This window comes from Myotis yumanensis, unplaced genomic scaffold, assembly GCF_028538775.1.
Source record: "Myotis yumanensis isolate MYYU_CA2020_CCGP unplaced genomic scaffold, mMyoYum1.0.hap1 SCAF_7, whole genome shotgun sequence".
Classification (NCBI taxonomy): Eukaryota; Metazoa; Chordata; class Mammalia; order Chiroptera; family Vespertilionidae; genus Myotis; species Myotis yumanensis.
Window position 1 is genome coordinate 83,926,269 of NW_027223758.1, and position 22,119 is coordinate 83,948,387.

A 22,119-nucleotide genomic window follows, 5' to 3' on the forward strand; every position below is an offset into this window, starting at 1 on the left:
GTGGCTCTTTCATTCAAACTTTGGGAGTCTCCGTTCCGGCGTCTGAGAAGGTGTGACCAATCAGAGTCCTAAGACGGGAATAAATTATGCAAATCACCATCTGGCGATGGGTCAGATGACTCCCATACTTTTTAAAAACCTACCTCGCCCGGAGTTCGCTGGGTGACAGTGGCGAGCCCGGACTTCCCCGGCGGGAGGCGCGGGTGAGGGCAAGTCCCGTCCTGGTTTAAGCCCCTTCACACTCCCTCCAACGCCCCGCCGCTCAGTTTAGCCAAGTTTCCACTTTCCACCTTCGCCACCTCCAGCTGTCTAAGGCCACACCACTCGCTGGTGGAGGGAAGGTGCCCGCTAAGGGTCTTGCAGGCTCGGGCTGCTGGAAACCGCCAAGAGGTGTTTTTTGTTGTTGTTGTTTTGTTGGTTTTGTTCTATTAAAGTCCTGCTTCGCGGAGGGGTGTGTGGCGGGAAAGGATGAGGAGCCCCGTCCTGCTGCTCTGCCTCTGGAGCGCCTATTGTTGCTTTGCCGCGGGAGGCCCCGCGCCCCTTGGTCCAGAGGGGCCGCCGCAAGGTAACGTGCTCTGATTTTTTATTACCTCGAGCTTCTTTTCCGTGCCGGGCCCCTCTGTCCTGCACACCCTCCTTCCATCCCTCCCGGTCCTGGGGATCCTTTTATGCCGCGCTATCCCTTTGCTCCTCCTACTTAGCCTTGCCAGTTCACCTGTTTCCTGGCGCTTCTGACCCGGGCATCGCCCGCGGGACCTCCAAAAGGCTGTAGGCTGGCGGGTGCCCTTGTCCTCTGGCTCTAGCCCCACCCCTTTCATTAGATGGATGGGTGCTGTCCAGTCAGCCCAATTGGCTGCGAGCAGCTCTTCAACCTTGTTCTCATCTTTGAACCTGGAGGATTGCTAGCCAAGAGGGTTAGAAGGCGCTCCCTCACCTGGAGCCCCTCCTCCTTTTAATCCACCCTGTAGGTGTTTTGAAGGTGAGGCGGCTGGAGCATTTGATGAGTGACTTCTTCCCCTAAATTGCCAGCTTCCTCTTCCCAACCCTCCTTCCAACCCCCTCTCATTCTCCTCCTAGCCGCCAGCTTTTCTTCCTTCTGAGTTCTGCATGGCAGCCTCTCCCACTGGCAGAAGGAATGAGGGGAGGGTCACCCAGCGCGAGTGCCAGGGGAACCCCTAAACTGCACCCCGTTATTTCCTCTACTATTTGCTGAGGTTGGTCGAACGACGTTGGTCCATGTCAGCTTATGTACTGGTGGGAGGGTTAATTTGAATGAATGAATGAATGAATGGGGAAGCCTTGCTTTCCTTAACATGTCCCCAACTCTAGTGCTAAGTAAGAGTGTGACCTCGCTCCCCTCGTGTGGAATGTTAATATTCTTTCCAACTTCCGCGTTCTTCGATTCTGAGCATTTTGGGCCATTTCATTCATCCAAAAAAGTAGTTAGTACACGTCTGCTTAGTGCCAGGCATTCTTCTAGGAGCAGGGAAAACCCCTCCCTCGTGGAGCTTACGTTTCAGTGGTGAGAAGACAGACAGGAATCTAATTAACACATTGCAGGTTCAGTAGTTTTATTGCTGGCTTTGCCCAGTGGCCAGGTAAGTTTCTATTGAATGAGTACAAAAAAACGTTTTACATGAATGATAAAGGCACGCTTTAAAATTAAATACCCGTTGCATTTTGAAGTTATTTATTACATGTTCTTACAAGCTAATATCTTTTTAAAGTAGGATACTTTGTAAAACACTGTGTAATACGAAGTGGAACTAAGCAAAGCTGGCAAATTCTCGTGATCCGTCCGCAATGTGTGAAAATATACAAATGGTGCTCAGTGTTATGGAAGGTGTGGAGTGCTGGTGGGAGAAGGTGGTGCCGTTTTAATCTGTGGTCAGGCTTCCCTCTTTGAGAGTTGAGCGCAAGGAACGGAAGGAGGTGAGAGAATGAGCCACGAGGACATGTGGATGAAGAACAACCACGAAGTCCCAGAGGTTGACGTGACCCAGGCGAAAGCTCGAGAAGTCTGGGGTCAGAGAAGCAGCTGCAGAGGCGAGCTATGCGGGTTTATTCACCAATCTCTTCCAGGAAGCCAGCAGACTCCTTTACCCTTTTTCCCAGAATTCCCCATCTGGTCTTTGTGTGAGTGGTTATCTGGGTGGAAATTGAGGAGGTGTCAAACTAGTTATGTCCATGGCTCAGATTTCTGCCGGTTGGGGCTTTGTTCATTAATTACAAAGCTCTGCTCATGTGTATTGAGTTGCATTTTCTGGAACCCTGTCCTTTTTATATCTGATGCATTCTCTGCCCCCTACCCTGCCCTGCCCGATTCACCACCCTCTCTCCCCCATTCTGGTCCTTCTGTCCATGGTTCCATTTGCTTCCTGACTCTGGGATAAACGAAGCTCCTGGGATGGTCCTTTGGTATCTTTCCCCCTGATTTCTGAGTGACAAGAGAGCTTGATTTTCTAATTTCTTAGCCTGCTATCAAGGGATGATTTCCTGGAGGGCTGAAACGGTGTGGTGACGACAGCACCCACTGTGTAAAGGCCATCAGGGCCGTCAGTGACATCAGCTGTGTTCTGGGCGCAGGGTCATCTCCTTCATGGCACTGTGTGTGAGCAGGGGAACTGGAGAGAGTTGTTTTTCTGCTCTTTATGCTCCATGGCTTCAGCATAACAAACTAAAAGCATGCCTGGCACATCCTGGCTCGGCAAAGGGCATCGAGGATACATGAGATTTTCGGAGTAAGTGCTAGAATCGAGTTGGGAACACTAGGAGAAGCCCATTGCATAACAGGTCGACAGCTTCTTACCTCCAATTTCAAACTCCAAAAGCTCCCACAACTAGAAAGTTTGGTAACTTGTTTGGCTGCAAGACCTGGCCTTACCTAACTTGAACTCACTTGGCAGCAACACTGAGCTGAACTGACCAGAGGCTATTTTGTAATTCTTTTTTTTTTGTCCTCAAGTATGAGTAGTCACGCCATTTCCCTGCAGAAATGTTAGTGTGCTTGGTGAATGGAGAATGCCCCAGACCCTGCTGGAGGTGTTATATAAGACATGGTGTATGTACCATAATGCCTTTCTAAAATCTGAACATGTCTGAATTCTGCAACTCCACTGGTCCCAAGCACTTCAGGAAAAGAATTGAGGACCCATAATCTAAAAGCAGTTCCTTGGGGGAAGGAAGGAGAACTCATTTGATAGGGAAGAAGGAAGACAAGCAAGAGAGACCTGTTTATTTCAGTCACAGTAATTAATACCAGTGACTAAGTAAGTGCTCTGAAATATAGATGAGATGTCCCTTTTATAATATCTTGGCAACTTTTTCTGGGAGGTGAGAAGGAAACACTCAGCAGAGGTAATCCCCAGGAGGGATTAAATAATTGGCCCCAGGTTGGACTAGAGCTGCACCCCAGATCTGTCATGACTCAAGCCCCCTTGATGCACCCGGCTCTGTTCTTTCTCCCCAGATGAGCTCCACGAACCCAAGGATGTGCAGGTTCCTGCCAGACCCTCCGTGAGGTTTAACCTCCGCACCTCCGAGGACGCAGAGCATGAAGGATGCTACCTCCCCCTCGGCCACAACCAGCCCCTGGAAGACTGTGGCTTCAACATGACAGCCAAAACCTTTTTCATCATTCACGGATGGGCGGTGAGTCGCGGGGAGGGAGCTCTGCAGCTTTACACAGGGTTTGGTTTCTTTTGTTTCGGTCAATTAAAAAGAATACTGGTGCTTCCAGATTCCACTCTCTGCCCCCCTCTTTTCTTGTGGGCTGCTTGTATTTCAGACAGCTGTGAAGAATGTAATGGGCACTTCGCTGAGGGGGCAATCTGGACTCCAGCAGGGTGGTGTTTGGTGCCGGCACACAGCGGCTTTCAGAAAGTGGCTCTCCTGAGGGCAGCCGCCCAGCCCCACCGGCTCCTCAGGATCCCTCTAATTATGCTTAATTACATTGGTCAACCGCTGCCTCACGGGGGCCATCCCTCCCTAAGAACTGAGCTGAGCTGAAGCAACCTGTCTGGCTCAGAGAGGCCATGAGGAGCCAGCTGGCCCGGTTTGCTGGCTGCCATTGGCACGGTGCCCTCCTGTTTGCATAGAGATGGCTCTTTAAAGGCATTGGGGCTCTCAATGTGCCCTAGCTGAGCAATTCACATTGAAAGGTCCATGACAAACTTCAACAAAAAGGGGTTTAACACTCAGCTTCAGAAGCTTTTGACCACCGAGGGATTTATTCATTCATAGAATGACAGTCTGTAGGAAAATGGCATTATTAAGTGAGCAGGTTTCTGCCTGGGCTACTTGGGAGGGGACATTCCTCTTCTTCTTTTTTTTAAAAAAATATAATTTTATTGATTTCAGCGAGACAAGGAGAGGGAGGCAGAGATAGAAACATCAATGATGAGAGAGAATCATTGATTGGCTGCCTTCTGCACGCTCCCTACTGGGGATGGAGCCCGCAACCTGTGCATGTGCCCTTGACCAGAATCAAACCCGGGACCTTTCAGTCCACAGGCCGACACTCTATCCTCTGAGCAAAACCAGCCAGGGTTACATTCCTCTTCCTAATGATGAGAAATTCATATCCATTACCTGCTTTCTGGGTCTTTAGGTCTATCACCATCTGTTGGGGTCAGGCCTGGGGGGTGGGGGTGGGGAGTAGGTGCCTACCTACCTAATGTGATTGGAGAGCTGTTTCAAGGCCTGTCCATCTGTCTTCATCCCAGAGCCCATGATTAGAATCATGCATTTGAATCTCTTTAAGGCCCCCTGTCAAAGTGTAAATACAAACTGCCTGCAACTTACAAATGGGTTGCATTCCAGAAAGTTCTTTTGTGATCTGTTTGGAACTTGGAATAGCGGTTTCCCATAGAAGCAAGATTGTAAATGGCGTTTGGGTTCCCAGGCCAGGCACAGAAAATCTTTTTATCTAATAATGTGCTTGCGGATAGGTTTACAACTGGACCTTGTCACCATTTATACTTTGTTTCTGTGGGAAAATGTGCTCTGGGTTCTAATTTGGGATTCCTGGGAGAGCTCTTTCCTTCTCTGGGGTCAAGAAGGATGGATTGCGGGACAGGGTCATTTGTTCATTCTGAGTTTGCCCGGGAGACACCATCTCTCTGTATCTTCAAGAGAGAAGCTAATTCTCCAAGGCAACCCAGCCAAGCAGCCTTTGAATGATGGAGCAGGCCACCTGCCTGACTGTGATAGGAACTTAGGCCAACTTCAGGCCCGTATTGCCACCAGTGCATATCTCACTGTGGCCTTGTAGGACAGTGGGGCAGAACACTGTGAAAGTTTTGATGGGAAAAACTGGGAATGTAAAGAGCAGTGAAGACAAACACTCAGGTAGAAATCCTGCCGGTGGTGTGCTCTGCTCATGTGCAAATGCTTGGCCCCTGAGCAGTCAATGAGAAGGTTCTGGAACCAGCTAGGGAGAGGATAATGGAACTGAATTCTATGTTCATTAGGATTTCCGAAACCCAGAGGAGATTTAAGAAATTTCCTGTTTTCTCCACAGATGACTGGCATACTTGGGGAATGGTTGTACAAACTCGTGTCAGCCCTGAGGACGAGAGAGAGAGAAGCCAATGTCGTGGTGGTTGACTGGCTCCCCCTGGCTCACCAGCTTTACACAGATGCGGTCAATAACACGAAGACGGTGGGACACAGCATCGCAAGGATGCTCGACTGGCTTCAGGTAACTGGGGATGGGAGGGGTCATCTTTCCTGAGCAGCATCTTGAACTCTCTTAAGAAATACAGGTTAGACAGTGTTACAGTGAATTTCAGATGTCTGATCAAAATCTTTGGGATTGACATTGTTACTGAATTATGTATGGCTTGAAATATTCAAAAGCTGGGACTTTTAGACAGCCTTTTAATCCTATATAATAAAAGCCTAATATGCAAATTGACCGAACAGCGGAACAACTGTTTGCTATGATGTGCACTGACCACCAGGGGGCAGATGCTCAATGCAGGAGGTGCCCCCAGCTCACAGGCCCCAGGCCAGCCAAGGTGGGTGCCAGTGGGGGTCCCCTGATCACCCTGCCGGTTGCCCCACAGATCAGCCCTGATCGCCAGCCAGGCCTAGGGACCCTACCAATGCACAAATTTCATGCATTGGGCCTCTAGTTATTGATATATCTCTGATTTTCCATGTTATTTTATATCTGCTGGGCAAAAGTTTGCCTTATGGGCCATTACTTTCTGATCTCAGAAATGGATGCCCTCAGGTTGGCTGGGAACGGCCAGGAGGCAGGACTGGCTGGTAATCTTACAAATCTACTGATGTCTGCTCTTGCCTCTGAAGGCGCCTGTCCTGAGGTAGGGAGGGCGTTGCTTCCAACTACTGCCTTGCTGAAAATTTTAAGTGTGGAACACAGATCTAAAGATCTTAAAATTCTGGGTTCCCGAACAGTCCCTCCGTCTTCTGCCTGGGTTGTTTTGTCGAGCTTGGTTCCTGAGCTTTGGGGTCAAATCCTCATCTCCTCTTCCCCCACCAGCGAGTGCCCGGTCAGGGCGCAATGTCTCAACTCTGGTGTCCCAGGTGGCCTTGTGGTGAGGACTCAGTTCCTGGGGCCGAAGAGGGTGGGCAAGGAGGATGCAGCTGTGGGTTGTGGCTCACACTTAGTCTCCAGGGAGTCTGGTGGCTTTGACCTCCACACAGCCACCCTCCTCCCTTAGATGCTGCCAGAAAGAATGGAAAACATGTAGGGGAAGGGTCAGGTATACAGGTTCTAGTCACAACCTGCCCTCAGCGCTTGGCATTTAAAGCGTCTCTAAGTCCTTTTGACCTCTAGCCTGGCTGGGTTCCAGCTGTGTTGCACTGCCAGCCAAGCCAGCCCCTGGAAGTCTCGGTCCCGACTCCCAGGTCTCCTCCTTGTCACGATGGAACCGTTGAAATGTTGGTAACTCTGTGGGCTCAGGACTCCACTCTCCACTCACACACTCTTGTGACTTCCTGCAGGAGAAGGACGGCTTTTCTCTTGGGAATGTTCATTTGATCGGCTACAGCCTCGGAGCTCATGTGGCCGGGTATGCTGGCAACTTCGTGACAGGCACGGTGGGCAGGATCACGGGTAAGCTCTGCCTCCTCCACAAACAGCTGGTCTCCAGCTCCTGCAGCTCCTCTGACAAGCTGGCCTCTCTGAATCAGAGCGCCCCTCACTGAGGCAGCACGAGTGAGCTGTAGAGGTTAGCTTCGGAAGAAACCCGGAGAACATCGACCCTAGAGCTTTTCAAATGTTCTAATGAGTCATGGAACCCATTTTTCTTCCAATTGAACTTGTAAAGCACCCCAACATAGGAAACACAGAAGGGATCTTCTAGTTGAGGCTGGGTGTATGGTGGGTAGTGTTAGTCTTGCTGTTTGAGCCTTCCCCTCCCCCGGAGGAATCACCGGGTCCCAAAGCCCCAGTTTGAAAACCACTAGTTTGACTCAACAGGTGAGGAAAAACCCAGGGGCAAACAGCTGATAACTAAAGGGCAGAAGTGGGGTGGAGCCCTGGCCTCCAAGCTTCTGGGGCTCACTGCCATCCCCGCCTGTGGTACTCTAGGACCTGCAGGGAAAGAGTGAGGGGTGGATTCTAGTTTGGATTCTGCCTCTGATTTCTAGTTCATCTACCTACAGCCTCTTGCCAGTGTTTTTGGCTGGCATATTTATTGGTGACAATGACCTGTTTAGAACGGATGATTAAAACTTTGCCTTTAAAGACACCTTGCTGATATCGGCACCCAGGTTGTCAATAGAAAATTGAGCGTTCCGTTTTAGTGAGATTTTGATGTGGGCCTTTGGGTTAAATCCTCTAATGCAGGGGTCCTCAAACTTTTTAAACTGTCCCTCAGACCGTTGGAGGGCCGGACTATAGTTTAAAAAAAAACTATGAACAAATTCCTATGCACACTGCACATATCTTATTTTGAAGTAAAAAAACAAAACGGGAACAAATATAATATTTGTATTTGCATGTGGCCCGTGGGCCATAGTTTGAGGAACCCTGCTCTAATGACTCTGAAAAGTGGGGAAGGTTCTCTTTACCATGTTGGGGCCCCTCTAATACAGACACAGGGCTTGCTCTAGGCTAAAGTGAATGGCAGATTTGTTGCCCTGAACTTTCAACCTCCTTCCAACATTCTTTCATTTGTCTTCACTTCCAGCTTTCCCCTCACCCCTACCATAGAAGGAAAGAGTGGATCAATTTCATTTTGAAACAGGACTCAGGTGGAAGGGTATTCTTAGCTAAAGAAAGATTTAGTAAAGGTAGAGCTTCAGGTTTCAGCAATAAAGCTGCTGGGGTAGATTTAAAAAAAAAGTGTATTTGTGCGGTTTTAGTGGACCTCTTTATATCATTGTCTGGGCTTAAGTCGAATGTCCTGGCCGGCGTGCACATGCACATACACACTCACACTCCTTTAGGTTCAATGATCTGGTTCAGCATGCTTTGAGAACTTTACTTTTTATTGCCACGGCCACGGGGCCTGAGCCCTCTAGGTGGGCAGTGATTGTGTGGCCACACATGACCGCTCATTAACCACTGAGTGCAAAGCTGTTTGACCCTGAGCCCGGCGGGGTCCTATCGCCTGAGCACCTCCTTTCAGTCTCCGTGCAACGTGTGATGTCCAGAGCAGGGCCAGCTGTTCTGGTGGCGGCCAGCACCCACCAGGCCCCCACCAGAGAGTCCTTGGCAACAAGGACGAGCTGCAGAGCCTCCCTTTCCTGATTTCTAAATCCGAAAGGAGAGGGGTTGTGAGGAGCGTTCCGGTTTTTCCCCTGTCTGGGTGGCAGCTGCTGAGATGTGGGCTTCGGGCAGAATGCTAATCAGTCCTCTGTGCTGTCAGCCTGGGGCACGGGGGCCGCATGTCCTGAGCTCAGCCCCTTCTCCCCGGCCTTTCTCTGTGGAACAGGGGCCTTGGGTGAGCACAACAGGAAGGAGTGGCCTCGGTCCAGTTGCCAAGCAGGCCCTCGGAGGGTATTTGGCTGACCTGACATACGCTGTTGTGCATGCCTGATGGGGAGGCTGTGCGCTCTCCTCTCCCCTCAGACTTCTTTCTCATGGGCCTGGGAAGCAGGTGGCCCCGATGGGTGAGAGGACCGGAGACTGTAGCGAGAGTGGAGTCCTGAGGCTGCTGCTGCTGCTGTGCAGAGGCTTGGGCCTGCAGGGGGAGACGAGAATCCCAGTCTTGCTTGGATCAGAGAGCTGTGCATTAGGCTTCCGGGGGAATTCTGTGATATAATAGATCATATATTTCTAATTGAACACTTGCCTACTTAGTTATACATAAATAAGCAAATAGATTCATTCATTCATTCATTCAAGAAATATGAATTAAGTGACCACTCTGTAGGGTCTGGGCTAGATGCTACCTAATGTCCAGCACCTACTGTGTGGCAGGTGCTTCGTGCCATATGTAAGTCACATAGCACCTGGCCAAGGGGGTCCTTTTGGCTGCATTTTGCATTTTGCAGAAAGGGAAACGATGACTCGGTGCTTAAACAATGGGTCCGATATCTTACACGCCAATGAGTGTGTGCATGCCCGTGAGTGTGTGTGGACAGAGCACTTTCGGAGGAGTCAGGCTGAGTGGAAGGAGGGGTGGTTCTCCATCTGCTCTCTCTTTTCGGAGGGGATAAGTTCTCCGTCCCATTCCGAGTTTAAAAAGTAAACCGTGCAACTTTCCCCAGAGTGTGAGCCCTGGCGCTGTGTCAGGCCGGGCAGTCCGGGTAGGGAAGGCTCCGCCTGGCCGCCAGCAGGCCTGTCGAGAAGCCCTCAGCCCCCTGCATTCCTCCTGCACAGCTCGGTTTCCATGGCACTGACCGTCTGGTGGAGACTTTTGTTCACACCAAGCAAAGAGCCCCTCTCTTGTATTGGTGGCAAAGCAGAATGTTCCTTTTTCCCTTTTCTTTCTTCCCTCCAGGAGACATGGCAGCAGGCAGGGGAGAGGCTGCTAGTGTCAGAACTGTGGTTCTTGCAGCCTCTAAAACAAGGCATCGTGGGCTGTTTTGGGAGGACGCTGCTTTTGTGCCATCTTTCTTTTGGGTCCTGGGCTGGGGTGAGCCCACGAGCAGCCTGGCCTCCCTAAGCTGCCTCTGCCTTTCATGTGTTTCTCTAAATCTCTGGAAACTATTTAGTCTCAACCTCCACCAGTTCTCATGAGTAATGAGTTCCACAGGTTTACTGTCCACTCTGGACAATAGCTTTGCCTTTTGCTTCTCCTACAGCTCCTCTCTCAAGCCCACAATGTGCTCCTGGTTCTGTGGCACTGGGGCCTAGGGAACACAGGTCTTTTTTAAATCCTCACCTGGGGATATTTTTCCATTGATTTTTAGAGAGAAGGAAAGACAGAGAGAAATATTGATGTGAGAGAAACACATCGATGGGTTGCCTCCTGACCAGGGCCCAGGTTGGGGAGGGAGCCTGCAACTGCAGTACGTGCCCTTGACCGGAATCAAACCCAGGACCCTTTGGTCCGCAGGCTGATGCTCTATCCACTGAGCCAAACCGGCTAGGGCTGGAACAGTTCTTGACAGTAGGTAGCATCACTTCCTTTTTATGACTGTTTTTGGTCATGTCTCCTTCCTGCCTTGCTTTCTCAACCAGGATTTCTTAACCTCCGCTCCATTCAAATGCTTTGTTGTGGAGCTGCCCTGAGCATTATTGGATGTTTATCAGCTCCCCTGGCCTCTAACCACTAGATGCTTAGTAGCTTCTCTCCCCCTCCCCCAATTTTGACAACCCAGAATGTCTCTAGACAGTGCCAAATGTCCCCTTGGAAGCAAAATCCCTCCCAGTTGAGAACCACTGTTCTAGACTAAACAGACCCCCTTCCTCGGCTGTAAATACTCTTTTCTTCACTTTTTCTCTCTGTGTCTGAAGAGCCTTCTGGTTGGGATGAATTTGGCACCCATAATTACTTGGGTTTCATATAGTAGCTAGTATTTACACTGACAAGCACTTCATCTTATATCATCTCACACGAATTGTATAAATTAAGACATTCAGGTTCCACTTTATAGATGGTACTGAAGCGTGGCGAAGTTTTTCAGAATCTGGCCCACAGACTAGCTACTTTTAGGATCACCTGGAGAATAAATATATATATTTGGGCCCCACACCAGACCTACTAATTAGAATCTCTAGGGGGTAAGGAACCTGCATTTTATAGTTTGCAAATTCCTTTTTTGAATGGTTTTGCATTCCTGTGGGTTCCAACATTTAAAGATGGTGAAAGTCTCTCGTATGGTTGCCACGCCTGCCCAGTTCCCTTCCCTGCCCTCTCCCCCAGCCCACACATACACACAGTAACCAGCGGCTGGTCTGCCCGTCCGGAGTGTTTTGTAGCTGCAGAGTGTGCTCTGAATTTGTAATGAGCTCCCCAGCGATATTTGCGATCTTCAAATGTGAGAGCCAGCGCTCTCCACGTGCCGCTCGCCTGTCCAATCCAGAGCGTTTGCAGGCAGGGTGTTTTCTCTTAGCAGCTGCAAGACAGAAGGATTCTGGAGGCGTGGGGTATAGGTTCTCAGTGTATCTGGTGTCCCCACTCACCCTCGCCATTCCACCCCTGGGCCTGGGTCATCACTAAAGGAAGAGGACCAATTAAGTCGAAATAGAAATAGCTCAGTTTGCGGAGGCTGAGTCTTCCCTCCAGAAATGGAGGTAGCTCAGTTATTTTGTGAAAAGCTTGCTCCTGTGAGGCTCTCAGAGGCAGAATAAGTGGGATGAATGGCTTAGTTTCAGCCAGCCCGAGTTCTTTCTAGAACTGCTCCACTTCTGACAGCCCTGGTATGTGCCATGGTGAAGCCTGTGGGCAGTCAGCTGAGGTGTCAGGGCAGGCGAAGGTGGCAGGAGAAAGCCAAGTTCCTGGGCTGCAGGCAGGTTGGCTGGGCTCTGAGGACAGTTTCATTCTGCATCTTCGGGCTCCACTGGGCGCATCTGACACAGTCCGTCTCGGCTCCCCCTTCTGCTGTAGGCCTGGATCCTGCCGGGCCCATGTTCGAAGGGGTGGACGTCCACAGCAGGCTGTCCCCTGACGACGCAGACTTTGTGGACGTCCTCCACACCTACACGCGGGCCTTCGGCTTGAGCATCGGGATTCAGATGCCCGTGGGCCACATCGACATCTACCCCAACGGCGGTGACTTCCAGCCCGGCTGTGGACTCAACGATGTCTTGGGGTCAATCGCATATGGAAGTGAGTTCCTTATTTTCTGCTTCATGGGCAAGTTCGACTCAGTTAGCTCATCCTCTCCTATATCAGCCCAGGCTGCTAGAGATCCCAACCACATTTATTTCATTCTTCCCACTTCCCCCCACAACGGCCCTCCAACTGTCTGCCACTCCTCATCTTACAAGCCTGTGAACAGCCTCCTGTAGCCTCTGCTCTGCCTTCTCATGCTTTGAGAAGGTCCAGTTATTATTGATTAATTTCTTTTTATAACAAAAGGAGTACATGTTTGTTGAAGATTTTGCACAGGACTTACTGAGTACCAATTTTGCACAGTACTTACTTTGCATAGTGCTTACTGACTGGTTACCAATTTTGCACAGTACTTACTGACTGAGCGGGCGGATCATTGAGAAGCGGCTCATCAATCATGCATGCTCTCTGTCTCTCCCTCCCCCGTCAGCGATCGCAGAGGGCGTGAAATGTGAGCACCAGCGGGCCATATACCTCTTTGTTGACTCCCTGATGAATGAGGACAAGGCGAGCTTTGCGTTCCAGTGCACGGACTCGCACCGCTTCAAAAAGGGGATCTGTCTCAGCTGCCGGAAGAACCGTTGTAATAGCATTGGCTACAATGCCAAGAGAACGAGGCACAAAAGGAACAGCAAGATGTACCTAAAAACCCGGGCGGGCATGCCTTTCCGAGGTAACCTGCCCCGAGATGCCCTGAGGACTGTCTACCCTCCTTCTAAACACCTTGTGAAACAGGCACATCCCTGCCAGGGAGACATGGCCGGCACAGTTAGAGCAAACCATTGCAAATCGGATTGCGTTGTGCTTGCCGTAGGAAAGCTAATCCAAAAACCAATGGTGGGGACTCCTTTTGTGATGTGAATCATCACTCCATGATCAGGGTGTTAATATCTTAAATCTCTCCTTCATTTAACTTTTCAAAGCTGCTAGTATTTGATTATCACAAGAAATCTGAGGTAGGACCAATAGGGATCAAAAGGATATCTTGCCATTTTATAACATGTTATAAAACCATAAAGTTTTGTGGGAATCATGGGCGTTACTTACATATGAGGAAATTGAGGCTCAAAGAGCCTTGGTCCTTAATTCAAGGCTATGCAATAGGAAAGTAGCTGGGCCAGAATCCCCAAAGGTCTCCTGCACCCCCACTTTAGAGCTCCTTCTTCTATCCCTCTTACGCCACTGGACAGAATGAGACCAGAGAGAAGCTGGAGGCTGGGCTGGACCCAAAGGATGACAGTCCCTAAAAACCTAGTGACAGATGACTCAGTTTGGGACAGGTTGCCCTGGGATGACAATCAAGGCCCACACTGTCTTTGTTCTGCTGTCTCTGCAGTTTACCATTACCAGATGAAGATCCATTTCTTCAGCTACAAGAACACGACAGAAATCGAGCCCACCTTTTATGTCACCCTTTACGGCACCAGTGCAGACTCGCAGATGCTGCCGTTGGAAGTGTAAGTCCCAAGTTCCCTCCGCTGGGGTGAGGACAAGTTGGTATGAGAATGAGAGAGCGCAGGAGTGTGTGAACCATGGAAAGGGGTGTGGTCTGAAGGCTGGGTGATTCCAGCGGCCTCTGCAGTCCTCTGTCTCTCCGTCTGCTCTCCACCACCAAGCCCTTGACACACAACGTTTCTGGGAGGGAAGCTCCCAGGATACATCAGCAGCGTGAGAAGCTGCTGAGTCAGCTGGGCAGAAAGTGCTGTCTCATTTCAGACAACGCCTGACATTAGGAAATTTGGACCATTTCTAATTATCTGTGGGAGGGGCACACAGCAATCTGGATATATTTGTTGAGCACTCCTTACGTACAAGGCGTCATCAAAGTAGTGACTATCAGGGCTCAGGGTCTAGTTGGGAGACCAGGTTTGTATGCACACGGTCACACCCACAAACGGGGTGAGGCAGGTTCCCCAAATGTCTAATGGGAGGGATGGGCTGGAGGGGCTAGGAGTTTTCCAGGAGACAGATGCCTGTGGGCAGAGAGGAAGAGGATACTGTTGAGTGGGGATGTGACTTCTCTCTGCTTTCTCATTTCTGTTCTTTCTTGGACCTGTGCCCCCAGGAAGCAGTATAAATAGGGAGGTAGGTACTCAGGAATTTTTGATAAAAGTCTGGGGTGCAGTAGGCAATGTTATCTTTCTGTCAGCATGGAGACAGTGGGCTTCCACCTTGGTGATGCCAGTGCAGGTGGAGGACCTGGGGGAGAGCCCTCTCCTTGTTTCTCTCCTGTCCGAGGGGGGTAAGTGCTGCCAGGGCATCACCCCACAGGTGTGGCAGTTTTCCAAGTGGCTGGTGAGTGAGACCAGCTTCTCTCACCCCTTGCAGAGTGGAGCGGATCGGGCTGAATGCCACCAACACCTTCCTGGTCTACACAGAGGAGGACTTGGGAGACCTCTTGAAGATCAGACTCACCTGGAAACGGGCACCTCAGTCCTGGTACAGCCTGTGGACCGAGTTTCGCAGCTACCTGTCTCGATCCCGGAAGCCTGAGCAGGAAGTGAATATCAGGCGCATCCGGGTCAAGTCTGGGGAAACCCAGCGCAAGTAAGTGCCTCATGGCCCTTTTCGGCCCCATGTCAGTGGTGAGCACAAGGCGTGTGCCTGGGCGGTGTCCTTTCCTTTGCTAAGCAAGCACCTACAGTCCTTTCATATCCAGAAAACGGGGGCAAAACCTCAAACACCTTTGCAAGGGAAAGCGAAGTCCAGATCAAGACGTCTGTCGACGTTTGGGCCCTGATCACAGGCCCTTGGCTGAGGGGGTGCACAAGTGGGGGCTGCAATCCAGCCCTCGTTCTATTTGCCAAGCCCTGTGTTGGCCCAGAGGAAGCAGGGCTGCTCCCGGACAGGGCTTTTCAGGAGTGTTGCTTGCTAACTGTGTGCTCTGAGGTCCATGCAACCACAAAGTCTTTGCTTGCTCCTGTGTGGAACAAACCAGAGTATCAAGTTCAGGAAGCCCCCAGGATGAGTCTCTGGCGGGACCTGGTTCCCGAGCATCCTATTTTCAGAGCATCAGACCTCTCCTTCTGAGGCTGTGAGTCAAGGACATGGGGCAGGGTCCTGGCGTCAAGTAGAAGAGAACCCCATATGCTACGCCCGCTGGCAGCTTCCACGTGCCTGTTAACCCCAAGACTAGCATGAAAAATCCAGACCTTTATCTGTCACTGCCTTCACCTCTGAGCCTTGGCCCTCTGAGAAGCTTCTTTCTAAGTAGAAGCCAAGGAAGTCTGAACCTTTGTCAAGAGAGTGTTGGGGGCGACCTTGTTCAAATCCTTCAGCAGGCCTCTAGGAGGTCACGGTCAGCCTTACGATGGTTGGAACAGCCTCTGCCCCCTTTGTACCTCATTTGGCATTTGCTCCATCCCAGTCTTCAGATGCCCTGTGTGCACTCATCGCCGCTGGCACAGGTTGGCCGTGAGAGGAGCGGAGGTGCACATGTGTGAGGGCTTCTTTGGGGCATGAATACTAAAAAGTGGCATTTCGAAGTTATAGTACACGTCCTCTTCACTCGACTAGATGTTATTAATTTCCCGTCCCAAGTGGTTGGACCAATTTTCAATCTTAGCCACAGAATAAGAGCTCTCCTTTCCCCTCCTCCTCACCTGTATTTGGTGGGACATTCTTGCTACCCGGTTGGGTATGAATTGGTCCCCTACTCTTGTTTTAATTTTTTTCTGATTGTGATAAGGCGAGTCACCTTCTTATAGGTTCATGTGCTGTTGGGGCTTCCTGGGAAAGGTTCTTAAAGCTGTCCTGATTATGGTTTTTGTCCTGCAGGTGAGCATCAGGGTCAGGTGTCCCTCCCATCTGTTGGTCATGGGGTCATGCTAATCACATGCTTCTGAGGTGGGGGTGGGGGTGGGCCATGTGATTTTGCTGTCAGTTATAGTTGAAATGGTTATTCGACTCCAGATTCTACCTGTGATCCTGCTGTCCACTTCCCGAATCTTTGTTTTAACTCACAGCTGAGTCCAGCCATGCTCCTTGGTGGATATTTAAGAGGTCTGTACTGGAGGCACCTCACGTTCCTTTATTCGAGGAGATTTCAGTCCACCATAGATATAGGAATCCACACGCCATTCAAGGCAGTGCATCCTGTGTTAAATAAGAGGAGACCTTCGTTATTAACACCAGGCCATGAGAAGTAACCACAATAACAAAAGCAGCATTTCTGTAAGGACGTGCTTTCCTATTAAACTGAGAGAGCAGGATCTCAGGCAGTCAGGGAGGCTCCCGAGAGGCAGCAGACTTTGGAACAGACGGAGAGAAGAAGGTGAAAGAGGTGTGGCTAAAGGCTGCATGAGCCGAATCATGAGGCACCTCAGAGCGAGACCCGGTCTGGCCTGCTTGCAGTTGCAGAAGGGTGCTCCGAAGGCCCTTGAGTCAGGGTGCGGCTTGAGGAAGACTTCTCTTTCCTCTTTGCTCCGTCCACCTTGGATCCAGAAAGCACTATCTCGCTCATGCACAGCCACGTGCCTTCCCCTGTAGAGTTGTGGTGACCTCGGTGGTTTCTTTTTCCTCCTAGATATGCTTTTTGTGCAGAAGACCCTGAGAACACCAGCATATCCCCTGGCCAAGAGCTCTGGTTCCACAAGTGTCTGGACAGCCGAAGAATAAAAAGTGGAACCAGGTAACCGGGACTTTCTCCTATGTTCATGCAGCACATGCTGACTGCTTGCCCAGCACGTGTGGACATGGGGCCGGGCACCAGGTTGGAGTAGGAGTTGGGGAAGAAGTAAAGGAGAACCACACAGTATCATTCCCTTTTTTAGGTTGTTGGGAACCCAGGTTGGTGTGAGTGGGTATTAGTGGGCAATTCTCCCCCTTTTGAGAAGCAGGAGTGCTTGTCTGTGTCACGCTGAATCAGACAAAGGGGTCACCTTGCATCAGTGTCCCATTGCCCTGTGCTGGAGTCCCTTTATTTCAGAACTGAAGAAAGTTGATATCTCAAGGTGTAAGGCGGTGGGCACATCCAAAAGGGGAATTTGTCACATGTCCTCTGCGTCTAAAGGCTTGCTGAAGAAAAGGGAGACCGGGCCCTACCACCAACCTCTACCTCTTGCCCCAAACAAGGTCTTAGATCAGGGGTCCTCAAACTTTTTAAACAGGGGGCCAGTTCACTGTCCCTCAGACCGTTGGAGGGCCGGACTATAGTTTAAAAAAAAACAACTATGAACAAATTCCTATGCACACTGCACATATCTTATTTTGAAGTAAAAAAACAAAACGGGAACAAATACAACATTTGTATTTGCATGTGGCCCGCGGGCCATAGTTTGAGGACCCCTGTCCTAGATAATAGTTTTACTGCCATATGCTGAGCACATACATGTGCCCACCTCGCGTTCAGTGCCTTCATTAATTTTTATCATCAACCCCAGGACGTTGGTGTTAACCCTGTGCTCAGGCGGGGAACCGAGGCTCAGGGAGTTCAGGGTGAACTCTTTCCAGGTCCCCCAGCTGGTGACAGTGGGGCAAGGATTGAGGCAGATTGGTTTACTCAAGCCAAGGCCTTTTCTTGCTCAGATAAACCACCTCACTTTGATCTGGCTGTCAATGGTCAAGCAGCTGCACCCGCGCCTGGTCTCCTGTGATGACCTGTCTGCCATCCTGAGGGCCGGGCTGCAGGCCAGCTGCTCTGTCTCCTGTTACGGAGCATCAGTGTGACCACAGCTCGGTGATCACAGGACTGTGGGATTCTGAAACTGCCCATCTAATTAAGCGACTCAGTCTAGGCCAGTGGTCGGCAAACTCATTAGTCAACAGAGCCAAATATCAACAGTACAACGATTGAAATTTCTTTTGAGAGCCAAATTTTTTAAACTTAAACTATATAGGTAGGTACATTGTTATTAACTTAATTAGGGTACTCCTAAGGCTTAGGAAGAGCCACACTCAAGGGGCCAAAGAGCCGCATGTGGCTCACGAGCCGTAGTTTGCCGACCACGGGTCTAGGCTCACACTCGCACCTGGTTCCTTTCAGGCAAACTGTGGAGCTTCCCTGAGGGTGCCAGCAAGGCCCCCCCACCGCCCCACATACCAAGCACATGGAGGAAAGTTACTGCTGAGGACCCACCTGATGGAAGGACCGCTCTCGGCCTTGACCCTGGAACACAGGGAAGAGTCTGCTTGCTGGCCCAGGACCTTGCCTCCCATGACAACTGGGACTTCTCGCCAGAGGGGACTGTGCACTGCTCTTCCTGCTGCTGCCCTAGAATAGCTCTAAGGCCAGATCTGTGTGCAAATAGCCAAATGCCTGGGCCTCTTGTGCACACCGGGCTGGCTGCTAAGTGACTGGTTGGGCCTGAGCTCTGCCTGGCCAGGACCACTGGCTCTGAAGTGGGCCTATGTGGAAGGCTGTCAGGGTGTGGCCCAACTTGCGTTGTAGTGACAGGCCTTCCTGCTGGGAGCTGACCTGTCAAGATGGCAGACCTGTGTCCTGGTTCACCCAGAGATGGTCAATCTGGGGTGATGCTGAGGCCCTCGATGTTGGGGTTCAACGAGCTGCATCGATCAATGTCGGTTACTTCTTCGACATTCTGTCCTGTTCCTTAACTCACTCTCTAAAGCACACATCACTGGCTTTCTTATTTTTCTATTGCTCATTTTTTTTATTGGATAAATGTTTATTAAGCACTTAACCTTAATGGGGTTGGGATTTGTAGACTCCCTTAAAGTTTAAATGGTCCACGAATATACATATGATGAAGGCACAAGGGGCATTGGGGAGGATGGAAGAATGGGGACTCTGGGCTTTTCAGCAGTTTCTACCTATTTCTTCTTGGTTAACATGTGCATTCCCCCTAAGAGTGATATGTTTGATCACCAGCAGAGTAGCAAGCAGGGCGTCATATGTGCTGGGGATCGGAATGGTGGCCAACTACCAGATATGATTGCTTTGGAGCAAAATCTCTTTTGTTGAGGGAGGTAGAAGGCATTACATATGTTATACATATCTGTTTATCCAGAACCGTCGCCTGTCAAACAGCTGGTGCTAAGATTTCACACGCTGTTTTTCTTCCTTAGAAATACCTTGCTCTAATACCAGCCCCTTTTCTGTTGAACTTCTTGGAAAAGCCTCTAATTCTTCCTTTGAATGGATATACATGATATCCAAGGAACCCATTTTTACTTTCCAAAAGATTTTCATGTGGGTCACCTAATTAGAGATTAACAACAGGAGGTGAACAGGGAAGCCATTATCAACTCTGTATAAAATGAGGCTCTGAGGTTCAGCCACGTGTCTAGAATTATATACCACGTTGGTGACGGGGGCCAGGTAAGGACCCAGATTTCTAAGAGGCAAAGTCCATGGTATGTTGATCTCTGCAACTTCATTAAGACGTCTATAGCCATTTCTCTCCAATCTGCCCCAGATGTGACAAACAAGGAATATTTCTCAGAGCCATTCATAAAACCCAAGCCCTTTTATTAACCTGTAACCAGGAAAACAACTGTGCCAAGGGGTGGGGCTTTTTATGGATGAGACTTATTTGGAAGGAGATATGATACCAGGTGGGGGAGGAAAGAGTGATTTTTTTTGTACTGAGGTTTTTAAAGGACCCTGTTGTAACCTGTCTTGTGCCAAAGTTGTACCTTTGTTCAATGCCAAACTTCAAAGACATAATCAGTCAAGTCTTAAGTCAAGGTGTCTCCACCCCACTGTGTGCCTCTTCTGTTGTTTCTGTCATTGCTTTCCAGCCAAAGTGGAGCTTGTGTTACTGACTCTGCCTCCTGGCTACCTCTGACCTGTTTTTAGTGATGGAATCAAATCCTCGGTGGGTCCTATATTTATACATTTTGCTTGAAGACTTATTTGTATATGCTGCTGCTTTTTTAAATGCTACGCAGAACATTATTTATTTTTCAAGTGTATGTAATGTATAAAAACAAATATATGGTTAGTTTTTACATTAAGATTAACCAATTTCAAGACTAAGATTTTTAATAGTAAAGTAATAAAAGTCTACAAAATTCTTAGTGGTGTGGCAACTCAGTTCTTAAAAGTCGAGAGACTTATGGATGCTCAAGTCTAGGGTTTGACAAAAAGTTACTTTAATATAAGATATAGTCTCCATTTGGTACTAATTATTGGTAGGAAGTGGACAACAAATCCTTTCACCAAGAACAAGGAGAAAAAATATTTGGAATAATAATTTAATAAAAATTATTAAATTATTACTAAATTATTAAATTTAGTAGAAATGCCTGAAGGTGGATGTTAGGAAGAAGATGGACATTGGGGAATATTAGTGAGGATATAGGTTTGATTGCATGGGACCTAGATTATAGGGGCTTAGACCAGATAGAAGTTGATCTTTCTATCATTTTTAACTCCAAGCTGGTTTTGAAGTTCTGTTCCATTAAGCCAAGAGGGAACTAGGCTGCCTTTTATAACTGGGTTTATCTACAAATTGGGGATAGTCTCTCAAAAAAAAAAAAAAAAAGATTAATAAGTAAATAAAAGAAATAAGAGTAAAACAAATATAAACCAGGGTTCAGGTCATGTGTTGTCCTAAACATCTGCGGTTAGCAATACCACTTAACCTTGACTTTATATCATACCAGTGCATGTATGTGTTGTGGTGCAAAAGGACTGCTGGAAATGTCTGGACGCTGGGACAAGTCTAAACAAGGAAGGACCAAGTGTAGATGTCAGCTGGGGCAGCAAGGAGCAGAGTTACCTGGACCAGAGCTATGGTCTCAGCGAAAGGAAGCCACGCTCAACCTCTTTTATTCTTTCACAGGAAGTGGGTGGTCATGGTCAGATGCCACATACGAGCTTTGAAAGTGTTGAGGCCAGAAACAGAGGCCGGATTATCTCACTGGGGTGGAGAAGCTAAGAGTACACTTTAGAATGAAAGAAGTCTTGACTTCTGCACTGGTCATTATCCCAAGACAACTTCAGGGGGGTTGTTGTGAAGCCAACATCTCAACTACTTATTGGGAGGAAGAGCATTCTCTCACCACCTCAACTACTCATTCTCCCTTTCCTGTCAGAGATACCAGTCCTACTTTCTTCTTTCTGTCTAGGCTAACCCAACCTCCCTGTACAGGCTGAGAATCTCAGAAGTGTGAGAGTCTCAGAAGTTCATTTCCCCGGTGACCACACTGCAGATGTCTCTCCCTCCTTCAAGGCTTCTTTATTAGTTCTTCCTCTTCTCTTTCTTCCAGCCCCTCCCTTTCCTCCTTCTCCTTCCCCTTCTCCTTTTCCTCTTTCTCCCCCCTCTTCTTCATCAAACAGTTTTATTGTGGTTTAATGGACACAACACACACAGATGCAAATCATACAATTTGATGTTTTGATGTGTGAATTCATCATGAAACTGTGAAATCATCACCATGGTCAAGATAGTGAACATATTACTCACCTCTAGAAGTTTCCTCGTGCCCCTGTGTGGTCCTAGCTGCTGCCCTCTCTTCAGGCCATACCGACATGCTCTCTGATGCTATAGATGAGCTGGAGTTTCCTAGGATTGTAAGAAAAATATATGTATGGTATGTCCTCCCCCCCCCCCCCCCACCTTTTCCACAGTATAATTATTTTGAAATGGATCCATGTTTTTGCATGTACCAGTAGTTCACTCCTTTCTATTGCTGAGTAGTATTCATTGTACAGATACACCACCTGTCTATCCAGGCACTTTGAGTTTCCTACATCTATATGTGGCTTTATTTCTAGACTCTGTTTTACTGATCTATTTGTCTATTTTGATGTCAATACCACAGTCTCTTGATTACTGCTGCTTTATAAGTTTTGATATTGGGCACCGATAGTTTTTTAACCATGATTTTTTTTTCTACAGTTGTTTTAGCTATTCTAGGTCATTTGCATTTTCAGATTTTTGAATCAGCTTCTCAATTTCTACAGAAAGTCTGCTGAGATTTTTGTAGGCATTGCATTGAATTTATAGATCTG

At 48.9% G+C, this 22,119-nt stretch overlaps 1 protein-coding gene across 1 annotated transcript; it reads left to right on the forward strand.

Annotated features, from left to right (window-relative positions):
* Positions 1-30: 30 nt before the first annotated feature.
* On the forward strand, positions 31-20,159 carry LIPG (lipase G, endothelial type). Its single transcript, XM_070421137.1, has 10 exons — positions 31-565; positions 3,470-3,651; positions 5,522-5,701; positions 6,973-7,084; positions 11,973-12,194; positions 12,631-12,873; positions 13,537-13,657; positions 14,529-14,747; positions 16,726-16,830; positions 18,184-20,159. Exons 1-10 carry the CDS (start codon positions 469-471, stop codon positions 18,203-18,205), a joined length of 1,503 nt encoding a protein of 500 aa, XP_070277238.1. The 5' UTR covers positions 31-468; the 3' UTR covers positions 18,206-20,159.
* The last annotated feature ends 1,960 nt before the right edge of the window (positions 20,160-22,119 follow it).